Source organism: Triplophysa dalaica, chromosome 19 (genome assembly GCF_015846415.1).
Source record: "Triplophysa dalaica isolate WHDGS20190420 chromosome 19, ASM1584641v1, whole genome shotgun sequence".
NCBI classification, from domain to species: Eukaryota; Metazoa; Chordata; class Actinopteri; order Cypriniformes; family Nemacheilidae; genus Triplophysa; species Triplophysa dalaica.
In genome coordinates this window covers 4,392,041-4,411,769 of record NC_079560.1, presented here as the reverse complement: position 1 = coordinate 4,411,769, position 19,729 = coordinate 4,392,041, and the positions used below count along the sequence as shown (strand labels likewise).

At 39.3% G+C, this 19,729-nt stretch overlaps 2 protein-coding genes across 3 annotated transcripts; both read left to right on the top strand.

Annotated features, from left to right (window-relative positions):
• Window positions 1–273: 273 nt before the first annotated feature.
• rfesd (Rieske (Fe-S) domain containing) lies at window positions 274–1,950 on the top strand. The gene is made up of 4 exons (XM_056731742.1): window positions 274–432; window positions 522–710; window positions 944–978; window positions 1,215–1,950. Exons 2-4 carry the CDS (start codon window positions 584–586, stop codon window positions 1,518–1,520), a joined length of 468 nt encoding a protein of 155 aa, XP_056587720.1. The 5' UTR covers window positions 274–432; window positions 522–583; the 3' UTR covers window positions 1,521–1,950.
• A 2,427-nt stretch (window positions 1,951–4,377) lies between these two features.
• On the top strand, window positions 4,378–19,729 carry rhobtb3 (Rho related BTB domain containing 3). 2 transcript variants are annotated; one of them, XM_056731305.1, is made up of 12 exons: window positions 4,378–5,464; window positions 6,207–6,441; window positions 6,949–7,141; window positions 9,870–10,027; window positions 10,665–10,773; window positions 11,682–12,068; window positions 15,286–15,395; window positions 16,115–16,217; window positions 16,563–16,736; window positions 17,545–17,711; window positions 18,105–18,201; window positions 18,890–19,729. In XM_056731305.1, coding segments are annotated over exons 1-12 (1,854 nt in total). In that variant the 5' UTR covers window positions 4,378–5,462; the 3' UTR covers window positions 19,009–19,729. The 2 variants fall into 2 exon arrangements, with proteins under 2 accessions (XP_056587283.1, XP_056587282.1); XM_056731304.1 differs by having other exon boundaries at window positions 4,407–5,464; window positions 17,494–17,711.

Sequence of the window (19,729 nt, the reverse complement as noted above, 5' to 3'; positions counted from 1 at the left end):
GAGTTTGACTAAAAGACGCTTTATTTAAAAGGAGTAAAATATTTAAGTGTGTGCTGTCATGGTTTTTATTTGCATAAATAAAAGGTTTCAAAGAAAAAATTATTTGAAATAAATTAAATAATTCAAAATAGAGGTTAATTTATAAATAAAAATAAATAAATAATGATTATTAAATATCAATAATGGATTAAAAAATCTCACAAATATTCTGACAGTTAATATTGGGTCAGTACGTACTTTGTTATGACAGATAGTGTTAAACACACGTAGAAGGCCCAGATCTGCTGGTCTGATTGGTCTGAACGCCCCACCCGGTGGGCCTGAGATAACGGGACTCTTCAGATAAGAAGCAACGTAAAACACCATGACGCACATCTGAAAAAGTGTATTCACATTCACTGCAGGTCAGGAGAACCGACGGGTCATTCAAAGGTAACTCTGTTTAAATTACTTGCTCGCGGTTATTAATATCAAAAAATATGACGTACAATTAACCTTCATATTCGTTAAACTTTTCATAGAAGAGGCACAAACAAAGCCGAACCAATTCCATGGAAGAAAGAAAGTCGGTAGGACTTTGAATATGTATTTTATTGGCAAGAAAGAAGATCTCATTCAGGCAAAGAGAACAAGTGTGACCCTGGACGGAAGAGATATACTCATTGTATACCATCAGAGAGTTTTCTATGCAATGGACCTGCAATGTTACCGTGAGTAGCATAAAAAGCATATTATTGGTTGCCATTTGCAATGCCAATTTTTACGTTTTCCCATCTACCTTTGCGTAGTGACTCTGTTTCACCTCTAGAGGGAGACTGAGCGCACTGATCTTAGTCATATTGCTATTAAATATGACCTGTAATACAACAGGCAGACACATGTGGTCTGTTGCTCAGGTCAGCTTGTTGAATGTTTGCTTAAGACACTTTCCCCCCCCCAACAGATGCTGGCAGTACTTTGTTGAATGGAGATATTGAGGTAAATATCATTATGATCTTGATAATTGTAGCTGTTCATCATTTAAACCATAACAAAAGTATATTATGCACTGTGTTCTGTGTCTTATCCCTATTGGATGTAGAGATGTAGAAACCGTTATGGTTTGCATAAAAATCTGTGAAATTCCCAATAATAACATAATAAATCCATTAGAATTTGTGTGATGATTTCTATTGTTTTTTTTCTTTTATTGACCATTTATGTTTCATGAGCAGGAAATCAGCAACAAGCTCTGCCTTATATGTCCAAAGCACAAGTATAAGATCACTCTGGCGGAAGGTGAGGGGTTGTACAGGGCCAGCAACCCCACAGAAAAAGTCCCTACCCGGCGGTGGTATTCCAAAGGCGTCAAACAGAGAGTGCACAAAGTGACTGAAGTGGACGAAGACATTTTTGTGACGTTGTCCGATTGCCCGGGGTGGATTGAGTCCGACTATTATCAGACTGAGAAAGGGAGGGAAGAACTTAGAAAAGCACAGGAGTTGGATAGCGAACCAGATCCTGATGCGGATGAAGTTTAGTTTAGGCAGGATTTGTGAGATCATAAGGGAACTGCTTCTATAGGAATGATGACTTCGGAGTCATGATGTCGTGAATCAAAATAATACGATGCTTCCATTTTTTGTAAGTATCAAGATTCTACGCACACTTAGTGCAATGAGTCATTGTAATGCTAATCATTTTTGTACACACATTTTCGGCCTGAAAATTCAGGCTGAAAATAAATGCATATCCGACATTGGACTGTGCCCATATACACATATAACATTTGTTTCGTTTTTGTGTCTCCTTTGTAATATGATAAAAAGGCATTCAAAACAATTTTAGAGATACATCAACAATATGCTTCTTTGATATTATATTATACATTTTGATGCTGTCAACATTTTTTCTGACCAAAGTATTTCAAAGGTGAGAATTATACATTAAAGCACAGATTTTAAAGATCGACTTTGAATTTTCATGTGAATTCCACTATTGCACACACATATATTACACAAAGTATTTCGTTTAATTACATCAAAAGAAAATGTAAATTACAGGAAAAAATTCAGCAATCTCTCACTTTCCATTTCTAAAGAAAAATAAATTAAATTATAGTAACTAATTACCTTGTAAATAGTTACACCCAACACTCAATATGACGTAGATTTAAATGACTCACCAATTTATCTCTTAGCACAAAGTAATTATTTACCTCCGGGTTTATTTATTCATAACAACATTAAAGATAAAGATAACTAAAGTTAAAGACAATCTTCAACAGAGAGAATTAAAATACATCATATTTAATTCTAATATGCGACCCTTGACAACAAAACCGTAAGGAATTGAGATGTTTACATCATCTTAAAGCTGAGTAATCAAGCTTTCTATTGTTGTGTGGGTTGTTAGGATAGGACAATATCTGGCCGAGATACACCTGTTTAAAACTCTGGAAGAGTGCAAAAAAATGTAAATATTGAGAAAATTGCCTTTGAAGTGGTTAATAAGGGCACTGTAGCTGGCCATCAACTCACAAAAAACGGTTTTATATATTTGAGGTAGGAAATGGACAAAATACCTTCATGGAACATGATCGTTGTTATCCTACGATTTTGGGCATAAACAAAAATCGATAATTTGCCCCATACAATATCTTTTCATGCTTTTACTAAAAATGTTCCCATGCTACCTAAGACTGGTTTTGTGATTCAGGGTTTCCCTGTGCCAGGATGTCACTCATAACTGTGTAATTTAGTGACGGCTATCACTGGGATGATTGTTAAAGACAGCACAGTCAGTATATATATTGTCTAATTATCTCTTAGCTGACACCTACGAATGCCAGACAGGCCCCAGTGGAGATCAACTCCAGACAATGAACCAAGCAATTCTGCGCACCTCAGCCACAAATCTGGGTCTCTCCTAAAACATAGTTCAGACCATCAGTGAGACTTGGCAGCTTTGTAGACGTCTGACTGCAGCAAAAGACTGATGTTTTTTTAATATGCCCATTATATGACCAAGTGGCATAAAATGTATGTAGTGGATCAGAGCCCATATTGCAGAGAAATGATCCATGAGATTCGATCAATTCTGCGTTCCTTAAAGTGATCAGGTGCGATGCAAAGCTATTTTTCGCATGATCAGGTTTGCTGGTGTAGCCTATTGTTTTTTCTGTAGTGTTTCTGTGACTGTCAAATGTAACTGGCTTTGAATAAAAGTGTCTGCCCAATGCATACATGCACTTTTCTTTTGCAATAGTTTTGAAGAAGTTTTGTTGTGCAATTTTTTATGGACCCAGAGATCGCCACAATATTTGAATGATGATTCCATAGTTTGCATTGGTTTAAAAGGTTTGGCCAAGTAGCGGTATGCAGACCAAGTATGATTTATAATGATCTAGAATTATTGATAATGAATCTAATTACTTTTACAGAAGTTTTAATAGATTCAAAAGGAGGTTACATAACCCAGCATGTATGGAGACAAGTAAAAAGTCCAAAATCTCTCTAAAATGTTTGCCTTAAACCAGGCCTTGTTGTTTAGTGGCTCTGATTGCAAGATTACATCATTACGCAACATTAAATAATGCGTGTAGTTTATTGATGATAAAATCGTACATTTCCCCATAGAGGGGGTGTCATCTCTGGGTCAAGAAAATGCATGAGGGCCACATGATAACTCATGCGGGTAGAAATAATTTGACCTATAGTAACCCAATCCGCCCCTCTGGAACAACTGTTTTTAATGGTGCACACAGCACTCCAGACTTAAAATAGTATATAAACAAGCAATGCAAAGTCAAGCAATCAAAGTGGTGCATGTAAAATTATTCATTTTAAAATTATTGCATTTAATCTGTTGATAGTTAACCGTACTATGCCGCTCGATTTCTGTAGACTAAAATCAGATTGAATATGGATCTACTCTGTTACATCTCCATATATATACACATATTTCCATATCCAAGAAATCTGTAATCTGATGCAAATCTCCATTTTGCATTAGAAATTGACAGTTATAAATCAGATGAGTCTGGGATTATAATAGTCCTGTTTGGATAAAAAAAAACTTGTTATGGTAGAATTAAAATAATCCTTCCTGGAGATCGGGACAGCATACTGATGGAAAGAAAGTGAATAGACGCTTTGATCCCATGCAGCTCAGGGGAGATGATGCTATTTTGGTAATCTCAGAAGGCGATCTGAAGGGTGCTGAGATGTTCTCGTAGCAAACAAGGAATATTGAAACATGCACTGCACCTCCCTAAATATAGAAAAGCCAAGATTTGTTGCAATAAAACATGTTTGGGTAGAATTGATATACAAGTCTAAATAATACTTCTCCGTTTACCAGAGGGGGTCACAACCAAATACTTTTATTTTTGCAGTTTAGGTTATAGGGTTGAATGCTATTTTTAAACAACATGACACATCAACACATTGCCTCAGTAAAATTGACTAAATCTATTAAATCGTATTAGTCTCTCAAAAACATTGCATTTTGCTGAAAAGAATCAGAATGCTGGAAATCTAAATACGACAATGTATAAACCGATACAGGGAGTCTAATCATTTTTATAAGGGGGTTCTTGTCTATTAGAGTTGCAACCCTCACAGACATTATAGTGGATTTAATGGTTAGAATTGCAATGGTTTTATTAGCAATTAATCGTTCATATTTGGAAGCCATCAGTTGTTTCAGCATGGTAGCCTTAATAGAAGTCCAGTGCCCTGTAACATAAAGCTGAGCACATCGTATAGTTTGTATGGGATCAGTAAACACGTCCCACACGCGCCATGCAGTAGTGTCCATGCAGGATCTCGCCATAGAAGCAGCAGCAGCAGGTCTAATAGGCTCTGTTCTGCCATGGCGTTTGATGGAGAACGTCTCTGGAATAACAGCCGAAGCTCTTAAATCTCGGATCAATGACTGAAAGTACCATTGCTTTATACAGACAAGAAAGCACTGAAGCCCGCGTGCGCACCATGTGTTGGTGGCGTGGAAAGCAAGTGTCCACGTCCATCCGATCGTTTGCTGAGTCAGGACGCACCAAGTCAGGCTCGCCTTCGTGTTTTTCTGTATAGTCTATTCTCTCCACTTTCCTCTATATTCTTATCTCACTGACCCATGAGCTTTGGGGTTGCGCTCAATTGACGTCTGGTTTCCGAGCACACATCGTGCCATGCGTCCCGGGATTGACATGACTGTTTTTTCACGGAGTATGAAGTTGTTCCCTTTGTAGCGCAGGATCCACTCGATCCTTTCTGGCGCGTTCTCGGTATTTACGGTTGGACCATTGCGCACCCGGCGCTCTCTCTACAGCGGTTGTTTCATGAATGAACGGGGCTGGTTTTTCGCTTCGCTGAGGGGTTATACCGTGTCCGACCTTCATTGCGGAAAAAACACTGTCGCGGACCGATGCGAAAGCCCGCCGCTGAAGTACGTGCTCCCCGAGCATTGATCCTGTTGTGATCATGTAAGTATGCATATGGTTTTTGTTTTGACAGTCCTGACGTTTGCTGAAGCCCCTATGGCGCAAAGATGACTCTTATGCTACAGTATCATGGCATTGTATTTGAATGCACTATATTGTGCATTGACATGTGCATTCCTATTGTATATAAATATATATTTAATATACCAAAAATATACATAGACAAAAAAGGGCAGTAAATAGACAGTAATATAGGCAGTTATAATGTAAATGCAAAAATCAGCACAATCTTTAAATGTGCATTGTGCATGTATATTTTTAATATACAGACTACATACAGTATAGACAGAGAAGAGCAGCATAGTAGAGAGTAATAGACATTAACATTTAATATGTGCAAATATCTATATAGATACTGTTATTGTGCATTGACATGTGCATTCAAAAATAGCCTAATAATAATATATTGCTTGTAGATTGTATCATGTAAATATAAGACACCGTCTTGAAATCTGTCAGACATTTGCATGCGTAAAAAGTAAAAAAATACAATAGTTAAAATTGTTACATATGTTTTCAGTATTTGAAATGTCATATCTGCGACTGTTATTCATGCAATGACCCGACGCAATACAGCTGTTATGTGACAAAAAAAGTTAATCATGAGATCATCTGCGCTGTGAGCAGGGATGACGTCTTGCATGAAGACAAACATTTAGATTGTAACGTGAAAGCCTGGAGGCTCTCTGACATAAGTGTGCACTGTGAAACTATGAAATTGTAGGTCGTTACACATTGTGGCCCTGGGAAGCGAGTGCACTGGGGGCGTCGGGTCTGGGGAGGAGACCTCTGGGCAGGTGCAAGGTGGCTTGCTATGGAGCTACCTGGGCCATGGAGCTCGGGAACTGGATCCAAACTCTGCGACGCCATCTAGGCATCCCCTCAACCCTGCGTTTATGGAGTACCAGTCTAGAGTGCTTGGGGATGTTAAAGTGATGGTGCGAGATTGCCCTAGCTGGGTAAGTACAAGGGTTATTAAAGGGATACTTCACCCCAAAATGTACTCACCTTCGAGTTATTCCAAAGCTGTATACATTTCTTTGGTCTGATGAACACAGAGAAAGATATTTGGAAGAATGCTTATAAACAGACAGATAACGCCCCCCATTGACTACCATAGTAGGAAAAAATACAATGGTAGGCAAAAGTGCCCCAGAACTGTTTGCGGTCCTACATTCCTCACAATATCTTCTTTTGTTTTGAACAAAACTACTATGGGAGTCAAATATCCAAATATCTTTCTCTGTGTTCATCAGAATAAAGAAGTTGATACAGATTGGTCACAGAATTTTCATTTTTGGGTGAAGTATCCCTTTATATGATGGGACATAAATGTGGGATTAGAAGAGTTCTGGGTTTTCATATGCTCCTTTTTGGGGGATTATAAAAATCAGCAAGTTTATTGGTTGAACAGATGGTTGGCTTCTAAGAAATAAACTGATAAATATTATTTATTTTCCTGATAGGATCTTTTGGACAGTGATTGGGGGAGCGTGCGAAGTATTCTGGAGCAGGCTGACATTGTGGTCATTAAGTACTCTGTGAATGATAAACTGGCCTTTCAGCAGGTCAGAAATGGCTATGCCCCGAGACTCCGCCCACTTCTCCGCCACTGGGGCATGCCTGTGATTCTTGTAGCTGTGGGGGCAAGGCTAAATGGTGAGATATGATTGACAGCTCCCGTGTCATGACTGATTTGTTGGAAGTTCATGAGTCACTTTTCGTGAGTATTATAAAGTTTAAAAGAATGAAAAATGGTTGTCATGCACTTCTTGCTGTGCTGTAAGATAATGCTTACCGTAGAAACAAATTAACTTATCTTTTAATAATTTGCCCATTGTTGTCCTCATGGAATTTCATCTGAAGTACCAAAATAAATGGAAATCGGTCAAGAATTAAAATGAAAATGTTTATGCATAACATAATCCTAATTACTTACTTTTATTAAAGTATTTTCAAAATACACAATACACTAAATACCAAGGAGTGCTTACGTCACACAATAAACCTAGGAACTCAATTCTTTATTCTTGGTAATATGGGATATATGGTTTAAAGATGTTAAACTATTACTGATCTTCATATTCACCTGACTTCAAGGAAATTGAAAAACCTGATCAGGCTGAGATCTTTTAATGTGCAGAGTACAGTTGTTCATAAGCGTTTGTTGAATATGCTCATAGGTAAACATTTATAGACTCAAAGCACTCAGACCGTGGATTTGGCTCCGGTTGCAGGAAAAGTGCTCACGGCGTGACCTATGAAATGTATAATTTATCAAAATGTGATTCCATCCCGCTACATCATTTACCCCTGAAGGATAATGGAGGAGAGAAATGAACTGATGGGTTAGAGCCGACTTGAGGAAGATTTCTGTAGCATTCTCCTTCTGAAGGCACATTTTGAAACTAACAAATAGTTGAACGATATTTTAAGCACTGCTTGCCCAAACAAATGATGCTTGGGGAACTGGAATCGGCCTGTTAAAGGCAGAATAGGTGATCCTGTCCAGAATTTTTTTGTCATGCTGGTTGGAAATCTCCTTACATCCTGATATAAATCAAGAAGTATAGTGGTCAAATTATATTTTTTTAATTATATATCGTCTGCGAAAGGCGTACGACCAAAAAACATTCGCCCAATCAAAACGCCCTGGCAGAATGCTGTGACTGGTCATGTGTAGATTTTCAGCCAATATATTTTGCATACCACTGTCCACCCTGTTCACGCAGACATCATACGTCATCAGTTCGCTCGCGTCCGCTGTGTCGATGTAGGAAGAATGGCAGACAATAAGCAAATCTACAAAATGAAAGTCAGTGACGAAAAACGTCTGGATCATGAAAGAGGAAAAACTAAAATGAACATGGGTTCAGCTTTTACACGCTGGAGACAGCTCCGACAGGGGGTCAGAAAGACGATACCATGGTTGCTCTCTTTCCTTTGGACAGGTACTCTATGTACATGCTTAGAGAAGAATAAGTGGATTTAGATTTTTATTCGTTACGTGGATTTACTAAATACATTCATGTGTTTGGAGGAGGCGTGGCTTTGGACGGCAGGGTGGGATTGTAATTTCAGTACTAGCAGGCTTAAGTTATCACCAATCCAAATCAACCACTCCACCTTTAAATGGATAGTTTACCAAAAAAACATTTACCCTCTAGTCATATTACGTTTTCTACTGTGGAACACAAAAGAAGATTTTTTTCAGTGGTTTTGTGTCCATACAATGAAAGTCAATGGAGGCCAGTGTTGTCTGATTACCAACATTCTTCAAAATATCTGCAGAAGACAGAAAGTCACACAGGTTTGGAATGATATGAAGGTGACCAGAAATGCTGAAGATTCTTTTGGTTGAACTATTCCTCTAATGTGTGGTTGCTAATTGGCAAGTTGCTATGTTGTTGCTAGACTGTTGTGGGCAATGGTTAGGTGTTAGCCCATGTCAAAAGAGCTCACCACACAAGTCTCTATGATATGACCCTTGTGAGTGCATTTGATCGTCCCGAGCCAAAATCAAGACTTATAAGAACGTCTGACATATTGAATTTGAATTAGAATCATACTGTGCTGTATTAGGGTAGTTGATAAATAAACAGCACATGTGTGCTATGGTGTAAACAGCAAACATTTCAGTGAAGATAAATCTCTTATGCTATTTTGTATTATTGATATAAATATTGGTACATTAAAATAGTATATTATTAACAGTTGGTTAAGTTTGTCACACCATAGGACACATGGTACGGTTTATTTGTCAACTACCCATATCCTGTTGCTAAAGGACCCAAGGCGGACAGAGTGTAAACACACAAAACATGCTCCCACATACTCGAGCGTTACATCTCTTTCTGTTTCTCTGGGCGTTTGCCGTTATTGGCTACAGTGATTCATACCACATCCTGCTAGTAAGCTAGTCCATTCCCCCTCTCTTCATTTAGCTGTCTTTTCTTGCTACTATTTTACTTGCTCTTCTGTTCCCCAAGGCATTCGCCCTTTTGACCGGGCCAACTTTCCCCGACACACACGCACAGCGTTTCTATCCAGCAATGCTTGCTCTCTCATTCTGTCAATGTCACTCTAATTTCTCTCTCTGTCTTTCTCTCTGTCCGTGTAGCGTGCACACAGACATGGTGATGTTTAAATCTACGCTGGTATAAATTTGAGCTGGCATGCATTGTTACATAATACAAACTCGGATTCCGTTCCTCCATATGTCTGACTGTTGACACTACTTTGAGTGTTATGTACTCTCAGTCAGTGGAGCTGTCTGCGTGCTTATTTGGCCCCTCGCTCCACAAATGTCGTTTGGGCTTTGCATTAAAAACAAAGAGTACAGTAATATATGTGCATATGCGTATGTCATGTTTGTATTCTTGTACAGATGAAGGGCCACCGTGCACATGCCCGCTCTGTGCATCAGACTGGAGCAGCTGTGTACCCCACAGTGAAGGACTTCAGTTGTCCAGGGACCTGGGGGCCACTTACCTGGAGCTGCCCTCGCTGAATAACTTCTTTGTCGGTCGATATTTTGGCAGTGTGGTAAGTATCTGTATTGCTTTAGATCAAACATGTGTGCCTTGGCCTTGTGGGTTTTATTAAATACATTAGATTAAATTGAATTATGCTTGCAGCAGCTATCAATAAGAGTCAAGGATGGATAACAGGGGGGGTTTACGGGACCAACGTCCTGCGCGCTCTGACAGTCAAGGGATAGAAATAAGCCAATGCCAATTGAAATTGATAAAGCGGTCAAGACAAGAGTGATGTCCAGCTTTGGAATATTGACATTTTTTTCCCTTTTATTCAAACATAGTATTAAAGATGTACTAAAAACGCAGTATTCACATTGCACGAGGTGGCTTATTCTGTGATTTCGTAAATTGTGAATCGTACAAAAATGTTCAAATACTAGGAAAAAAGCAATACTAAAGCCACCTAACCCAAAAGTCACTGGGACGAAAGCAAATCGTACTAAAAAGTACAAATCAGATCGTATGAGTTTATACGAATTTGCCAAAATCAGCTACATTGTAAAATAGTTACATATTTTTGTGTTGACATATTACTACATGAGGATCAACTAATATTAACTAAATCATAAAATATGGAGATGCAAATATCCCCCAAAACTACTGTAGATGGACATTTCAATGTTTGTCTGTTCATCTTTGTGTAGTTGGAATACTTCATGATTCAGTGTCTGAAGCAGAAAGCCAAAGAACGTCCGGACAAACGACGGGGTCAAAGGTTCGCCGAGCCCCGCCCCCCTCATTTGGACCAGCCAGGTCAGTAGCTGTTGAGAATCGGTCTTTTTATTGTGTGCATCACGCATTTAGTGTTTCAATTTGTAGTTGTCTCACCCTGACATTTCCCTTCACACCTGCGCTTTTCAGATCTAAAAATATCTCCTAATATCTTGTACTTGCAATCTTTTCTTAATGTCTGCAGTGCTTTTAAGCTGCACGGTGTGCCCAGAATGCCACTATTCATTAGTAACCAAAAGGCTCGTGTGGCGTTCGGATGGTTTTCGTGAAGAAAAGAAAGCTTAGGAGCGTTCAACTCGATATGAACTTTAAGCTTTAAGCTCTAACACTGAGAAAGAAAAGCCAAAAGCGTCCCGTAGTTTGTTGGTTTGGCTCCAGCGCCACTTAGACTCTTTTTATAGAGCTCAGGCCATAAAATATGAAGGGCATTGAATCCTTGGAAACCGTGCCCGCAAATGAATGGTTATGGGATGTTTAAAAGTACAGCGGTAATATATCAAAATACGCCTGTAATACAGACATGATGGAAAAATAACATCTGTTTGTTGCGCGTGCTCTTCTTGTATTGCTTATTAATGTCTGTGGTTACCGTGCACTTGCCGTATTTCTCCTTGTTTGGCGTTTGTATTCACGTCCTTCTTCTGTTTTCTTCTCATCACAGTTGTTTTTCTCAACCTCGATTTCTGTTTCCGCCTTGTTACCGTATTCCTTATTCATCCGTCTCCTCTGCTTTGCTTACCTCATCATTCTTTTTCTCAATTCCTTTACACAAACAAATTCACTACCCATCATCCTCTTTTGCTTCGCTCACCTCATTTCTCCTCTCTCTCTCTCTTTCTTCCGTGCTTTTTTTCATCTTCTCTCTCAAATCCTGTACTCGCCTTCTTTATAATCTTTAAGTTTTAACATTTTGCTGTGTTGTCACCTAGCACGTCTTCCGCCGGTGAGAGTAGAGGAATCCAGCTTCTCTCAGGACCTGCAGTGGCTGCTTGAACGCGGCATTCAGTTCGCCGACGTGGCATTCTACGGCGGGGATTGTGGGAAAGAGCTGGGCTGGGCACACGCCTCCGTGCTATGTGCCATCAGCCCTTACTTCAGACAGCTGCTGGTGGGACGGCAAAAACGGGAAAGGCCTGTCTCGCGGTGCACCTGTAGGGAGAGAGAAGGCCCCCATTCACTTATGTCCACCTGGGATGTAGGAGTTGATGATCTACCCAGAGCGGACGGGCACCCTTCTGGACACATATCCCGGCTGGTTGTGAAGGACCCGCTGTTGTGTTTATGCCTGTGGGAGACGTTAATGTTTCTTTACAGAGGTGAGACAGTTTCAAGTATTAAAGCTGATGTTGTTCGAGGCAAAGTCTGTCTGGGAAACCAAGCAATTTACAAGAAAGAACAATAATAAATGGGATCTCTGCAATACTTAATTTTTCTCTGTTTGAGAACAAATTGGTACAATAGCTGTCACCCAAAACTTTTTTCATCATTTATTCACCTGAATGAAATTTCAAATATGCAGGACTTTTTTCCTGCAGAACATAAATAGGAATATTTTTTAAAGTATGTTGGTAACCAAACAACACTGAACCCCCTTGACCTCCGTTGTATGGACACAAAACCACTAAGACCAGGGTGGACTGATCAATAGGAAATTCCCACCGACCCACCGACGGCCGCGACAAGGAGTAGACATGATTATACATGCGAATGTACGCAACGAAGGCATTAGCGAGTCAGACACGTAATTATGTAACACAATACACATGTTACATACAACAACCCCCACTCCCCGTCAACAGATTGGGTGGAGGGTCGATGACATCAAACATAATAATAATAAAAAAAATTGTAAGTGCATTTCTAAATACTCAGACACTTTACATATAATCATAAAAACAGCATCAAAGAGTAAAACACCAGAAACACATTGAACTAAGCTAAACATTAAAAGGAATTTTAAAAAGATGAGTCTTTGTCAATGATTTGAATGTTGAAAGGTCGACGCAGTCACGGAATTATGCAATGCACGCGTAACATACAACAACCCCCACTCCCCCTGTCGACAGATTTGGTGGAGGGCCTATGACTTCAAACATCCCCTCAAAACACCCCCCCATCAACAGAATTGTTAGTGATGTGGGCCGAATTGTCCAGGGCCGAATTTGCTGCCCAGTCCGCCCCTGACATTTCTCAAAATATCTTCTTTAGTGTTCCACAGAAGAAAGAATCATATATTCGATATTGAACAACATGAGGTATGAGGTAACAACATATGTCAACAATTGTTTAATTTATCTAGATTTATTTAGTTTTTAAGGAGTAACGACTAAGAAAAAGTAAAACTTATATGACACAACTGAGAATTCAAGGTCTCCCAAGCTACAGTATAAAAGAGCATTCACTAAGCTATGAAATGTGCCTCCAGTTAGAGTTGCTGTTGGCTTGTCAACCGTGGTAATTATATTGTTTCATGTAAAAGCTTGTCAAATATGAAGCGAGATTGCCATTATTGAAGGAAGCAATGCAGCCACAGTTCTGCTAGTTTATGCACCTCAATTGATTTCCACTGCCTTTGTCTGCCTTATCGCTACAGCTCCGCAACTGCAACTTCTTTTGTGTGTAACCGGAAGGATTTGTATAGGTCTGCTTCATAATTTAAAGGGGTTTAGTTTGGAGGCTGTGTGCTTGTTTCTCAGGCCTGTCTAATTTATGGTTTCACACATGCATGTATGACGGCAGTCCACTCTGGGAGACCCTGGAGCTTTGGGGCTGATTACCATGGATGGGAGAACAGAGAGGTCTTTGTGTGTGCGTGCTGGCTTGTCTGCTTTGTGTGTGTGTGTGTGTGTGCGCGTAAGAGAGAGAGAGACTGTATATGAAGATGGCCAATAAAAGGGGGAGAAACTATATATGTGCTTCTATAGGACTCTACATGCTGAATGGGTCAGTCTTACAGTTTGCTTAAAAGCAGCAAGAAATTATATTTTGCTTAAAGGAACAGTTCACCCAAAAATGAAAATTCTGTCATCATTTACTCACCGTCAGAATGTTCCAAAGCTGTAAAAATGTATTTGTCCAGCTTATCACAAAGGAAGATATTTGGAAGAATGTCAGTCACCAAACAGATCTCATCCCCCATCGACTAACAAAATAATTTATTTTCCCTACTACGGCAGTAAATGGGGGATGAGATCTGTTTGGTGACTGACACTCTTCCAAATATCTTCCTTTGTGTTCTGCAAAATAAAGAAATGTAAACAGGTTTGGATCAACCTGAGAGTGAGTAAATGATGACAGAATTGAAACCGAAGCCTGCTTTTAGGACATGAGGCTGTTTTGCAGTGTGACATGACAATAAAGCATATCCTCTATCCCTCTTTCCACTGTACTGAAAAAGAATAAGCATCGTCAAACCGTCATTTGAAAAATATTACTATAATATATTCATTTGATTTAAAGTATATTCAAATTATATGGTGATTTTAAAGTTTTTATTCATTAAATAAAAATCATTGCACTGCTAATTCAAATGAAATATTTTTTTTTTATATAAATTACATTTTGAAGTATTGTTAGAGTTATTTGTCCTTAAAATAATGCCTCAAAATGATTTTTTTTCAATAATTCTTCATTTTAGCAAGAAAGGTTATTTGCACATTGAGATTCTAATCCCATATTAGCCCGACAAACACTCATTCCCCATAAGACAACAATATGACCTCTGATGTAAAATAGAGGGGAACTGACGGCAGTGCATTTTAAACAGGTGCCCAGACCTACATTTAACATTCCAAGAAATTGAATGGACATTATAGAGTCATTCATCAGAGTAAAGCTTTGTTCAGAAGGTAAAAAGGTGAGGACAACACTGAGATCACAGAGATCATTGCATTCCTGTATTGATATATGATGTGAATAACTGCGGTTATTTTCCTCCTGTGTGCCGTTACATTAACAAAAAGGATGCCTAGAACCTATGTGATGCACTGAGTGTCTTTTTTGAGTCTAGACAGAGTTCATTTTTATGTGACAATGAAAAAAAAAAACATCACAACACCAGTGTTGTGTTGTGTTTTTGTCTTCGTTGCCATCAGATGAATGTAATGTCCTATATACCATATTTATATATAGAACAAGGGCACCTCAGTCGTTACCCACCGGCCCTGAGAATCGAACTGGCAAACTTCTGGTCACGAGTCCGACGCACTAACCATAACTGCCTTATGAGCCTGAATCATTTTTTTTGTCAGGAGAGAACTTAAAATGATCGAGAGACGAATAAGAAACAGAATACGCTATGAACCAGATTCAAGTCTGGTTCATAGTTCTGTACGAGCATCAAAGCTCAACATGCAAACCTTTAGGCCACAGCTCTGACAACCTTATTTCTATATCCACCAGCCCTGTATCTCCATCGAGAGGTTAAACTGTTGGTTACTCTGCAGTAAATCTGAGCCGTCACTTTATGCATGACCAAGCAGGATGTGTTCATGGGTCAGTGCAATGCATGTTGGTAATGTGTATTTTTTACAGGGGCCTGGGAATGGGAATACCTGGAGGAAGCCTTTGCTGAAAAATTAAAGAACCCTCTGGCAGTGGCCCAGCTGATGGACAGAGTACGCTCTTTCGTCGGGAGAGAAAAGGTATTTATTTCACAAACAGAGAGCGCTACATAGAGAGAACTAAACTCAGAGGTTTTGTAGTTGACCTCAAACAATGGCACTGATAAAAGCCCATAGGCAAAGAAGCCCCGTTCTTGGATATATACACCAAGCTGTAAGGTCTTAAAGTCATAGTTCTCCCAAAAATGAAAATTCTGTCATCATTCACATGGCCATTTTAAATCTGTATGACTTTCTATCTTCCGCAGGACACAAAAGAAGATATTTTGAAGAATGTTGGTAACAAACATCATGGACCCAATTCACTTCTATTGTTAACCAATGCAAGTGAATAGGTTCCAGTTAACAAGATTGTCCATAATATCTCTTTTGTCTTCATCGGAAGAAAGTCACAAAGGTTTAATATGGCAAGAAATCCAGTTTTGGGTGAACTGTCCCTTTAACTATTACAAAACATAAAAATGTATATATTTTGTATTGCTTCCCTTACATTAATAGTTTCATTGTTCTCTTTGCTGTTGCTTTAAATAAATTGAACTTGCACTTTCTAAATGCCTCAATTAAATATATTAAAAACTTTCTATTACACCATATCTACCTTATTTACTACATTTACTTGCAATGTTTGAAAGCTTCTGCCTAAGGAGATGACCTGGTTTCTTAATGAGAAATGTTCATGGTACAAACAGCGCTCTTCAGATAAGACTCTTGACTGCAGTGTTGATTCATTCTGGTTTCAGGCCCCCAGGGACACACCCACAGCCCGCTCTCAACAAGGTCCTCTGACACTGGGCAGCCTTTTTAATTCCCCCCTTTACTCTGATGTTATCTTCATGGTGCAAGGCAAGTTTCAATGCCAACCGTGCAAGCGTGTGAATATATGAACACACACACAATGACACACATTGATTCACAAAGTGCACATTACAAGCCAAAGGCATGTCTGTATTTAAGCCTTCTTTGGCCTATCTTTAAGATGACCTTGTGTGGTTGTGGATCAGAGACATTGGAAGAGCGGTAGACTGAAACATCTCATATTTGTAAATGTGAGAATTTGCATACAGCGTCTTAATTCGGCACGTTGTCTTGTCGTGTATATTATATTTTAGTAACGTTTTACGATTAAATTGGCGTAAATGGTTCAGTGTGCTTATGTTGAAAAAGAAACATGCTGTGCGTCTGCTTCAGGAAGTGTACTGCCAGCACACAGAGCCGTGCTTGTGGCCCGCTGTGATGTCATGGCTGCCATGTTTAGCGGGAAGTACGCGGAGGCACGGAGTCGCGTGGTGCCCATCCACGGCGTCTCCTCCGACACCTTCCTAGCCTTCCTGGAGTACCTCTACACTGACACCTGCTGTCCAGGTGAGAATACGGTTTTAAAAGCTTTTCATAAAACATAATGTCATAAGATTAAATACATTTTGTATTGATTGCTGATTGGTCAGTAACAACTATGACACAAAACACTTGTTCGCCCAGCATCAATATCAATCTTATTAGAAATTTTATCTTATAGCAGAGTCGCTGAATTTGCATAATATATGTTAAAATGAAATTTTGTCCTTAATGTTTTATCATGGAGTATAGAGATAAGGCACGTTCCTAAAAAAGTCCTTTCAGAGACAGTATAAGAAGGATGAGAAGGACCTATTGTAGAAAAAAGAATGTGAGAGATGAGAATCTGTAACACTGTGGTTATACAAATGGAGATTCAGCTTTTTAATTTAAAGAACTGATCGCATTTTTGACACAGGCATTAGCTGGACCGGCTCTAACAAACTGTTTTGTAGCTTAAATTGAGCAAAAGAAGCAAAATGTATAATATTGGTGTCAGAATGTATTGCTCTTCTACCTTATCACGTGTATGGAACACTTTATCATTTCATTACAAATGCTTTTCCTTTTTAAAAATGTCCTTTTGGGGACGATACGGAGCAATTTAGAAAATTTCCATCACACTGAAAAACTGAGAATTGTGTGTGAGAGCGTGAGTTTTGTCAATCTGATATCAAGCTGTTCATAACAAGAACACAAACGTTTTTTTGGTCGTCTGTTTATTTCATGTGTTTTCTGTACTGCAAATGCTAAATTGTACAATTTAAGGTGCATTTTTTTTTAGAGCGGACAGAAAGGCTGAGTTTGACTGACAGTGATGCGTGTCTGTGTTCAGCCAGTGTGCTGCAAGCCATGGCAGTGCTCGTCTGCGCAGAAATGTACCAGGTGAAGCGTCTGCAGCACCTGTGCGAGGTGTGCGTCTGCGCGTATCTTCAGAACATGCCCAGTCGAGAGCTAGCATCCACGGGCATTAGCGTGATCCGTTTATTGAAAAGAGCAAAGGTGAGTCTACGCCGCGTCATCAGGGCTCCAATCTATTTCTTTGATTTTGCTTTGAATACTTGAAACCTACAATATCTATCTGAAAGACTATTCACCCAGAAGATATTTTGAAGAATGTTGGTAAACACATTGGCCACCGTTGACTTCCATTGTATGGACACTAAAATCACTGAGAGATCTAAAAACATCTTCTTTTGTGTTCCACAGAAAAAAAAGAGTCATATACAGGTTTTAAATCACATGAGGATGAGTAAAGATGACAGAATGTTTATTTTTGGGTGAACTATCTCCTTAAAATCGCGTCATTGATTTTATATTTGAACTGGCAAATGACACTTTTAGACAGAACTAGTTTACAAATGCAAATAACTTAGTCTCCCTCCTTCACTTCAGTGTCACAATGCCGAACAACTTTACGTCTGGCTCCTCCATTTCATCGCCAATAACTACCTGATCTTCAGCCACAAGCCAGAGTTTCTGGAGTTATCAGGTGAGCCGCCCTCTTACCATCTGGGACGGGTGTTCACATGCATTAGAATGCATGCACGCATAATCATTTCTGACTCTTACAAAAAAAGCCTGTTACAGCACCCTGTACCACTCCTAACAGCTGGTGCCATAGACAAGCCCATGCAAATCACTGCATAGTTCCTACTGTGAAACACTAAGTGCAAATGTAAGGTCATTCCGGAAATTAATGCAGCATTTTTATCAACAAATGAATGCATACTCTTAAAGAAACAGTATATGTTTTTGTTTTGTACTACAAAGAAACAACAGAAAGGTACTGGAAGTTTAAGTTCCAACAAAGACAATTTTTCTTTTTAATTGTACTGCCTATAAAAAAACTATAAGTGCAACTAGTGTAAGACAGCAGTGTTTGTGTGCAAATGAATACATCAAACAAACTGTAAGTTTAACAGTTTTATTTTACATCAAGTTCCCTTATTGGATGTATTTTGAAAGAAAATGAAACTGTTATGAAAAAGTTTATTATATCAAGTTCCATTATTCAGTCCATATTAAAGCACACTGCAGGGTTGGTTAATGTTGTTTGGACGAAGATTTCCTTTGGACTGAAATTTGTTGGACGGAGATACCATAGTGTTCACACAGCGGGATATATAGGGATATTGTAGCTATGACTTCTGTGTTGTCATGGTGTCGTTCTTCAACAGATGAGGAGCGTGAGCAAGTGGAGCGTCTACGCTGGCCTTCCAGAGGTTACCTCCAGGAGCTCAGCGAGTACCAGCAACGCAGACGACAAATCCGCAAGTCCCGCTGCAGCATCATGTGACCCCTTCCTCACCCCCTGTCGACCAGAAGAGCGGGCGAAAACAAAGAGACTGGTGTCACGATTGCATTGGGGATGAGAGAGACTCGTGTTTGACTTCTGGGTCGAAGGGGGATTTTGATGTACTTTATTTACTTGAACTTTGACCTCTGACCCTGTGACATAAAGAGGATTCATTCTCACCGGACTCAGAGAAGCCCATGGCTGGGAATGTGATGTCTTGTAGGGCCTTACGACTCAGCTATGGCAGAACATTGTCATTCTTTGTGGAAAATACTGTATCATCTGTATGACCACGGCCAACAATTACGCCTGGTTGGTGCAATGAAGATGATTAAACCCCAAAGTGATAAACAGGGTAGGGTCAAACTTATACTCTCCAGAGATACTGTAGATATCATACTATCACAGTCAACCATGGTGTTTCATGGTGAGATAACTTCTTTCATTCAGATCAGTGGTTACTCTTGCAATATAACTTGAATGACACTTCAAGTGTTTATTTTTCCCCATGAGATTATAATTTTGAATTTAATGCAGCTATTTTTGTAACATGTACATCTGAGATTTTTATTTCAAGACAAAATGTGTGAAGTACGCATCCAGCATGTGGATCGCCGCGTAGTGCAGTTGTTCTGGTAGACATAGAGCCTGTCCCGGCTGTCTTTAGTCTAGTTTAGTTATGTTGACTCATATCATGCTGAATAAAGACATTTTAGAAGGA

Excerpts from the sequence above, each read along its gene's own strand:
- rfesd (XM_056731742.1), top strand. The coding sequence starts at position 584 with ATGTATTTTATTGGCAAGAAAGAAGATCTCATTCAGGCAAAGAGAACA. Across the intron at positions 711-943 it reads AATGGACCTGCAATGTTACC|ATGCTGGCAGTACTTTGTTG; the intron begins GTGAGTAGCATA and ends CCCCCCCAACAG. Across the intron at positions 979-1,214 it reads TGTTGAATGGAGATATTGAG|GAAATCAGCAACAAGCTCTG; the intron begins GTAAATATCATT and ends TTTCATGAGCAG.
- rhobtb3 (XM_056731304.1), top strand. Across the intron at positions 16,218-16,562 it reads TGTTATCTTCATGGTGCAAG|GAAGTGTACTGCCAGCACAC; the intron begins GCAAGTTTCAAT and ends CGTCTGCTTCAG. Across the intron at positions 18,202-18,889 it reads AGAGTTTCTGGAGTTATCAG|ATGAGGAGCGTGAGCAAGTG; the intron begins GTGAGCCGCCCT and ends GTTCTTCAACAG.